General features: G+C 35.7%; 2 protein-coding genes across 3 annotated transcripts in view; one reads left to right on the top strand and one right to left on the bottom strand.

The window, feature by feature from the left end:
• hmgcll1 (3-hydroxymethyl-3-methylglutaryl-CoA lyase like 1) overlaps nucleotides 1-6,030 on the top strand; it is a 15,397-nt gene extending 9,367 nt beyond the window's left edge. The window contains exons 8-9 of one of the 2 annotated variants that reach the window (XM_016668449.1): nucleotides 484-609; nucleotides 5,941-6,030. In XM_016668449.1, the coding sequence (XP_016523935.1) occupies nucleotides 484-609; nucleotides 5,941-5,985 (171 nt within the window). In that variant the 3' untranslated portion in view covers nucleotides 5,986-6,030. Of the gene's footprint in view, nucleotides 1-483; nucleotides 610-1,001; nucleotides 1,634-5,940 lie in introns of those variants that run through there. The other variant, XM_007546154.2, reaches the window with a different exon arrangement.
• On the bottom strand, nucleotides 2,872-8,946 carry gfral (GDNF family receptor alpha like). The gene is made up of 9 exons (XM_016668445.1): nucleotides 8,507-8,946; nucleotides 8,205-8,333; nucleotides 7,309-7,464; nucleotides 7,064-7,123; nucleotides 5,959-6,289; nucleotides 4,047-4,306; nucleotides 3,858-3,938; nucleotides 3,654-3,735; nucleotides 2,872-3,558 (listed from the first exon to the last, which is right to left on the bottom strand). Exons 1-9 carry the CDS (start codon nucleotides 8,541-8,543, stop codon nucleotides 3,495-3,497), a joined length of 1,200 nt encoding a protein of 399 aa, XP_016523931.1. The 5' UTR covers nucleotides 8,544-8,946; the 3' UTR covers nucleotides 2,872-3,494.
• Between the last annotated feature and the right edge of the window lie 96 nt (nucleotides 8,947-9,042).

The following is a 9,042-nucleotide window of genomic DNA, read 5'->3' as shown; positions in this document are numbered from 1 at the left end:
CTATACCTAAACAAGTTCTTTTTAAACTGCAACAATGATTGGTTTGTTTTCAGTTTTGGAGACATGTCACATTGACAAGTCTGGATGATGGAAAAAAAAAATGGCAAGAAAGATAATCCCTGTGGTCGAGAGCAGAATAGTCCTGTAAAAACATGAGTAACCAGGAGGATCAGTAACACATACAATGTCCTGTTCAGTATTTATAATATTCCTCTCTCAGGAACAAGACCATAATTATATAGTGCTGGCAGTGAACGCTGGCAGAGAGGATGACTAGGCCATACTGTGGGGCTTTTCTTTGCCCACTCATCTTCAGGAGCAGAGCCCACAGTCCCCCGGAAAAGCCGTAAAACATGACCGCAGGTCTGGCGAGGTGCAGGGGCACCAGACAGAACAATCAAACAGAACAAGATTGTTCCTGGATTTAATATGATGTGAAGGTTGCTCAGAGGTGCTGAATGTCCCTGTTGTTTGTCCTCACAGATGGGCGTCTCTGTGGTGGACTCTGCAGTGGCAGGCCTCGGTGGTTGCCCCTACGCTCAGGGTTCATCTGGCAATGTTTCAACAGAGGATGTTCTTTACATGCTCCATGGCATGGGCATTGAAACTGTAAGTTTGTCTTTATAGTTCAGTTTGGCAGACCTGCTGTATATCATGTCTCAGTAATCCCCCAGAAAACCAAACCCACACAATCCTTCAGACCATATTGACATAAACTGATTGCTCTGCAAATACGCTGCTCTGTAAACGTTTATTTTTCCAATACCAATGTCTTTACACAACTTATGCAAGAGCAAGAAGGCACTACGCTTGTGCTCCCTCGAACTCTTTAACAATCCCTACCCCTGCTGGTGGAATATTTCTATTGCAGTTTCATTTTTTTGTTGTTGTTGTGTCTTTCTTTGTGCTGGAATCTAACCTGAATTATTACTTTTTTTTGTTTTGCCTTGAGTAGTGGAAATATGGAAATATATTCTATGCATGCTCTTTCTGCTTCACAGGGAGTGAACCTTGACAAAGTCATAGAAACTGGTGACTTTATATGCAACGCTTTAGGTCGCAGGACAAACTCCAAGGTGGCTCAGGCAAGAAGCAGGACACTTTGAGGATGCTATGCACATTTATACAACTCTTGCTTTTTGAGGGTGTATTCTGTTGTTTTTCTTTTCAGATCTGTTTTCTGCACCTTTGTATTTGAATTTATTGAACTTCTGACTGCTAGGACCTTAATAGTGTTCAGAACCAGTCCAAGTTGTCCAAGGTAGAAAGTTGATCTATGGGCTCACTCTACCATCTTCCACAGCATCACTGAGCATGCTTTAAAATGTGCTGTGCCTGGTCGTTTATTCGTCCTGCATTAATTACAGCTAATGTTAACATTAACTAAAGATCCAGTTTCTACCCAACAGGTTAAAGTGTTTCTTTTCCCTGCTAAATTGCAGCTACAATCTAAATGACCCAAAGAACCCCATCAATTTGCCAAAAATGAACGAGTCAGAGCTCCTTTTTTCTTTTTTTTTATCCCTGATTGAAATGACTGTGATCATACTGAAGGTTAAAGTTAATTGCTATTTATTTTTGTGTCTGTCTTGCCAAGTTGCAATATATAATAAAAAGATGGTATCTAAAAAGACTCTGGATTTTAATTTGATATTATCTAAAACAGATCACAGCAGTGTATGTTTATTCTGCGCAGGGCCCTTTGAAAATGAGATAAGAGAAGATTCGAGAGGAGGAGCTCCAACAGTACAAAGTTATGTTTTCTGTGGTTCATGCGTGACGTTTACAACCATTAATCATGGAAGTTAGATCCATTTTAATTTTGGGCTTTCAATCATCCCTTTGAACTGTTTTGTTGTCAGAGTTGAAAGACGATACTCACTGCAACAACAATTGAGCACAAAATCGCAAGTTCAACTTTCGGGAAGTATTTCTAAAGCTGCTGCATTTTTACAACTTATCTCCATGGTGCTTCAAGTCTTTTTGTACTCTAGATTATGTCATTCGAAACTTCTCCAAAATGAATAAATTGAATATTTTATCAAATGTCACCAATAGTTTATTCAGCTGTGCCTAAAAAATATATTATTGACCATTTTCAATTAATTTGTTTTTTGTCCAGAAGGAGTGAATGCTGCAAGTCAGTGACCTGATGCCATCTGTTAGATTTTCTTAGACTTTTTTTTAACTAAATTGAATAATGAACTGAATTTAATGCACTCTCTGTTCAATGAGTAGAATTAATTGGAATATATAGTATGTAAGATTGAATTGAAATGACTATTTTTGTGAAGTGCCTCAAGATGATATGTTGTGAATTGACTTGATACAAATAAACTGAAGTAAAATGAATGAGATGGCCAGATTACTGGAAAGTTTTTAAATGAAACTGTTAACTATCCAAAATGTTCAAGGATTATTTTCCATAATGAAACAACATGTGCTTTTACTAATAAAGACATTGGTAAAGTTTTAGAAGTTGATTTAATGTTTTATGTGAGAAGTTTGTTCAGAAGATACTCTACTTTTCACCTTTAGCTGAAAGGTTCACATTTTTTCTTTTTACATTGGAACTAAAATCTAATAAGCAAACAAAGTAATAATCCAGTCCTTTGATAGATAATGGTACCATGCACTTATTGAAAATAACATTGAATCATATCAAATTTCTTTCTTGGTCAGTAATTTTTTGAAATGACGTGTACATTTATTATAGGCTAAGGGGCTGTGAAACTTCCATTAACATCTCTAAATACTGCACCAGAGGACATAAAGTTGATCTTGGGGCTACAAGAACAACTTTTGTAAGTTCCTTCAGCTGCAGCACATTCACTTCATGTTTTTTAACACCAGAAATAAAAGCAATGTTCAAGAACTTACAAAGCAAAAACAGAATTTTGTAATGAAGAAGTAAATAATGAGAATGACATATTTTGTTTTACAGAACTTGGGAAATAAATCTAGAAATATTGAGCATGCATTTTCTTATATATAATTATTACATACTATTTGTGATGCTGCATTAAAAATCTTCTATTGCTGATGTTAAGTGGGGGAAAATTTTCAGGAAGGTGTAAATAGTTTTGCAAGGCACTGAATGACTCCAGTATGTGGTACTTTGAGTATGGAATTTATTTTACAACGTTTTAACTTCCACCAGGCAGCTACCTTCAGATACACTTATCTATTTAAAACCAAAAGGAGTAGTGACAGATACACTTGCTAATAAAAAAAAAAAGTCCTCAGAAATCACTCAGTCATCTAGAACCAACTTCAGGTAATAGAAAATGTTATTTCTTCCAGTTTAATTAACTTTGTATGAACCCAACTGCTTATTCAATCTGGTAGTACCTCTTCTAAATGCCTAAAACCTTCAAACTCAATGCTCCATTAATCATCATAAAATGATAAATACACGAGGGAAGAAAAACCTTTTGAGAATCTGAACCACATAAAATATGAAACTAAAACATAGTCATGAAAGGGATGTTATATTATAAAATGACATGATTCACCTTCTTTTGATGTTTAAGTTTTATCTGATCTCTCCTTTTCAACCTGCAAGACAAAAATGATGAAAAACAATGTTTTGCTGTTGCAACATCAGATAAATATCAGTCCTTTCAAAGAAGCTGTATACATGATTGACATACCGCAGCTTACTGAGAAAAACCAGAGGGGATATTATGACAACTCCAGCAAGGAAGAGAGCTGAAAAAGCATACAAGACGTAGCCTAAAAAATAAAAAGACAACAAAGAACAATTTTTATCATATTAGTTTTATGCTTTTTGGTATTTAGTATCTATTACAGAATGAAATAAAAAAAAAAATATTGAATTTCAAAAGGCGCTTTACCGTATGACCACGTGTGACCCTGCTCAGATTTGTTGATTTCAGGTGGTTTGGAAGGGCCACTGCTGCTTTTCACCAATTTTACTGAAAAAAAAAAAAAAAAAAAAACAGAAAAGTTATTCAAATTCTTTAAAAAAATATTGAAAATAATTATTTGAAACACTTCTTAGAAGTAAAAAAAACACTACTTACTGAAGTGTAGTCTGTTGTGAAATACTTCAAGAATCATATTGCACATCCGTAGATGACTGCTGTGCACTCCTTTGCACGTGCAAGGATGGTGAAGCACTGTACCCAACGTGGCTAAGAAGGCTTTTCTACATTCAGAATTTGCACCAAGCATTAGAGCTGGATCCTTTAATGTAAAACATTCATTTTCTTGGAGATTTCTTTCACTGCATAGGATTTCTTCATGGTTCCAACATTTCTCTTGGAGTGTTTTCAAGAGGTGCCTAATGAATCAGGAAGAAAAACAACCACACCGGCAACATGTTTTGATAAGAGGTCCACATTCCTAACAAGAGCACTGTTCTAAGAAATAACTTAAGGATGAGAACAGAACTGAGTGTTCTGTGTGTATGGGACATTCCTGCCCTTCACTGCAATAGGCAGCATTTTTAGTAGAGTTGTAATTGTCAAAAAAAAAAAAAAAAACTTTAGCTTTTTTTTTTTTTTAAATCCAATAATTAATTTTGTATCACTAGCTTATTTTGTAGCTACATGGTCATAGGTGATGAGAGCTGACTCAAGTTATTGCCACACAAGATAGAAGGTATATCCATAGGTTGCTAGTCTGACACAGAGCCAAAAAAAGTCAAAGTAAAAGTAAAGCTTACAAATTCAACTAAATTGAATTATATGGTATTCCTAGGATAATTCATCCATCCATCCTTTTCAGGATAATTCATCCCCTATTAATAATACATATCTACTAACTTGTGTGCTGCTTAAGAAAAAGCATGCCAAAGCTCATTTAAAATTTGCTGCAAAAAATGAATAACTTCACGAAATACTGATAAATATAACTGAACAGTTTGTGAGTCATTGCACAAGTCATGTTTGGAGGGGAATTGTCTCCCAGTGTATGTAACCGGTAAAAGGTTGAATGGAGAATTTCACTGAAATATTCTTCATAAAAATCCAAAGATAAAATGAAGCTTTTGGTTTTGCTTTTTCAAGGGTTACTTTGCCAACATCTGTAGTATTTTAATGTTTTGTTTTTAGAACATTACAACTCGAGCTGCTTCAAACCATCTAGCCTGAACCTTTGATGTTATGTCACTGCCATCTACTTGTAGAAAGGAGAATGAACAGCAAAAATGCTACACAGACATTGCCACACTCAGAACAGAATTACTCTCTTATCTAGTGTGGCACAAAATGGCTTTTAATCTTTGACTCCTTTTACAAATAGCCAGTTGTCAAATCAACCGCTTCACTTGATCTCATTGATTTTCTTCTTCCAATAATTGTGACTGCCACCTCCCTGCTTTTATGAAACGTTATATTTAAAAGGTTTCATCAGCTGTAATCATCTTGGCTCTCTGTAAGAAGATCAAAAGTCAGTTCTTATTGATTCCAACACTTTTCACAGTCAAAATCGTTTTTGTGTTAGATCCCAGGCAGTGGATCTAACACCAGTTTTCTTCCCCCTTCCCTTCCTACTCCTCCACGCATTTCAAAAGTCTTTTACAGAACTGTCAAACCTGAGTAAAAAAACACAGTCTTCTGACCATTTGACTGTTTTCAATGACCTTCATGTTAGAATCCACTTGAAAACCAGGGTTTTAATTAGTTTTTTTTTTTTTTCCCCCTCCATGGTTATCTTTAATAAGCAGCTGCTCTTCGTCTCGAATCTTAGCATACTTTATGTCTGCTGCTTGATTCATATTACCTTGCTGCCTGACATATTTGTTCCCCATAGCAGGAGCCACAAAATACTGCATACAAATTCATTGTATCCCAACAAATATTTTGTGCTAATTTTTGGATCTTTTCCAGAGCATGAATCTTTAAAACTCGAGTTCCTTCCAGTTCAGGAAGTATTCCTTTTATCACAATGAATGCATTTACTTTTTTATTTTAGAACTGGAGAAGAACCTACCTGCAGTTGCTGTCTTGGACACACTGAGTGACCCTTTCTTGGCAAATCCTTGTCTCAACGCCACAAGCCCCGCTCTGCAGACCGGACTTCATGAGCAAACAGCTTTGATCCGAGTCGTCACACTCGCACATCACTAGCATCTCGGCAGACTGTTGAGGCATGCCTCCGTAGAACTGTTGAATTTCCCGCCGACACCTTTCACTGTCGCACTGATCAGCCATGCACGCTTGAAGAACAGGTGTGAGGTGCCTGTTGCACACAGACTCACTCACACAAAGACCAATGCGGTCCACACAGGATCCAGAGCCTTCACGCACTGCAAGAAGCACATCTGTAGCAGGGAAAGTGAGTGATGAACATATAAATATATTTTCATATATGTGGACTTGTTGAAATAAAATATATGCTAAATGTTGTGGCAACCTGCTCTGGTTAGTCCACAATTTAGACTTCATAAAGGGACAGAGTGGATGACTTATGAAAACTCAAAGAAAAAGAAGGGCAAAGAAAGAAACAAACAAAAAAATGTTTAAGAATGAAATTCCTATTATTACAAATTAACATCAGTTTGGTTTGTCCTAGTTTAGGGGGCTACCAACAGAGTAGCACCATAACATGACAATTGGGGTGGGAAGATTATGCAACAAATATGATACAAGCTAAGATATTGTTTTGGCAAACTTTGTACAATTAAGATAAGGAGAAACAGACCAATTTAAAGAGAGATTCTAGAGACTCTAAGGATGAATCAATTGTTTCCAAGAGAAATGTGTAGCATTTACTTCTTTTTTCAATCCCTGTCTTAACACATAGATAAATAAAGGGGTTGAATTGATTTTCTTTGTATGTGTGGACCAATGTATGAGGCCAGTTTCTAAAAACAGAGGATAAATATTTTTGATTTGTCACAACCCAAAATAGTCGTCTCTGAGTATTTAATTAATACCAGAAAGTTTGTCTAAAACTGTACCATTCTAATAATTTAGGTATTATTTATTTAGGTCATTACAGACATCTGGTGTGAAGTTCATATCAATATGCCAATTTGAAATGGACGTATTGTATATCCCATTGTGCATTTTCATAATAAATAAATCATTTTCACCATTGTCTGCTAAATTACTTGATTTCCAGTCAGTCGGTGTGATCTTCCCCTGCTGACTTCCTGTTCAAACAAGAAGACACAGAATTAGTTTTCAAACAACACATACTCATTAAACCGTGTGCTTTTCTGGACATATTCTACCATAGAGGAACCCGTGTTTATATATCTCATCACCTTTGGTAAACAAAACCATAATTTCAGAGATTAATGCTTAACCCAAGCAATGAATGAGAGAAACACAGCACCTGGCTTTTGGAGGCATTGTGTGACCAGTGCTTGTATGGAGTCACAGAGCTCCTCCTCCCATGTACACACACATCCTTGCAGGGGTGGAAATTGGCCCAGTGCAGCCTGGATGGTCAAGTTACAGTTCTCTGAACCCTTTCTTTGGCACCTGTCATCTTGAATATCACAAACAGAAGAGCAAGGCAGATAAACAGGGTTTTTCATAAGCTGGTGAAGTTTCTGTGAAACAGGTGTTTTCTACCTCACATGTCAGTTGCTTTACACCTCCCGTCAGTTTTAGAGGATAAACATATTAATGAGCTTTATGTGGCTCTACTATTATTGAGACGTAACCTGAACCTGAATAACACAGAACAGATTACACAATGTCATTATTAATTAAATGAGATAAACTAAAAAAAAAACAAAGAAGTAAAGGTTAGCTTATTATTAATATGTTCAAAACACAAGACATACAATAGAAACCATAGCTTTTGTGTAACCATCAATTATTCAGATTACCAGTAGAGACATAATAATATCTTTTTTTAAGATTGTAATGATAAATGTCCACCTTGTCCACCATTATTATTTTAAAAGGAGATTACAAAAAAAAAATTATAACTACAATATTAATTAAAGATTTTTCAATTTCTATTAATATTTGTGGTGAGACTGTCACTAAATTTCAAATAATTAAACGACTAAAGAACACCAAGTGTGAAATTAGGTTGCATACTGAACTTCACAGCTGTGAATTAGTGAATTAAATTCAGGTTTCATAAACAAAGCTGATTTAGATGGACACATAGTCCTTACATGGCACCTGGTTTCACAAATCTATGCGAAAGAGTAACATTTCTAAGAGTGAAAATCCAATTGTAAACATGTTATTTTATTCTCATTGATATTTTACCCTCACAGTTGCCAGCGACAAGTGCCCTCTCACAGCTGCATAAGTCTGACATGCAGGTCTCCACTGAATCCAAAATCCCAGAAGCTGGAGATGAGAAGCTGAAACTGGATATCTGCATAAAAATAATTCCTAAAATACACATTGAAATGACATTTTTTAAATAATGTTCCTTAACTACACTGATCACAGGTGCATTAAAACTAATTACTGGTCTTCTTGAAAAGCTCGTAACAAAATTTCACAGACAAAAGCATTCATTTTTGTTATTTGTTGAAGCAGCTTTTTTTGTAAAGTTTACTCACCAAGAACAAGTCCAACATCCAGATGCATCCACTGCATGTTGGCTGCTGTGACGACTGAGTCTGATCTGTCCCTGATCTGCTCCTCTCCGTGGAGTTCCAGCTGAAGAAGTGATTCACCACCCACAGAGTCAACATGATGTAACACATTTATTACAGCCTCTACTTGTGGTCCCAAAACAGACGCAAAGATGCAACGTTCTGAATCTATTTACATAATTAGAATTCTACAGTATTTAAATATTTGGGGAATATAATTGAATGATTTATTCAATTAAGGGTTTTGTCTTCCCATTTGGGTTTTTGGGGAGCTTCTATATTCGTGTTGTTTCTGTTACCCTTATTGGTTTATCTTATTTTCCACCTGTTTCATGTGACTAAGCCATTAAAATTGCATTGTCTGGCAAAACTATTCATACTTCTTGAACTTTTTGTTTTCACATTTTGTCACATGACAACTAAAAAAATAAAAAATGAACAATGTAAGGCATCATTGTGATATAAAAGAAAATCACACATTAAATATATATGTTTTTAAC

Source organism: Poecilia formosa, unplaced genomic scaffold, assembly GCF_000485575.1.
Source record: "Poecilia formosa unplaced genomic scaffold, Poecilia_formosa-5.1.2 Scaffold15, whole genome shotgun sequence".
NCBI classification, from domain to species: Eukaryota; Metazoa; Chordata; class Actinopteri; order Cyprinodontiformes; family Poeciliidae; genus Poecilia; species Poecilia formosa.
The sequence above is the reverse complement of the archived record's forward strand: the minus strand, read 5'-3'. Positions and strand labels throughout refer to the sequence as shown.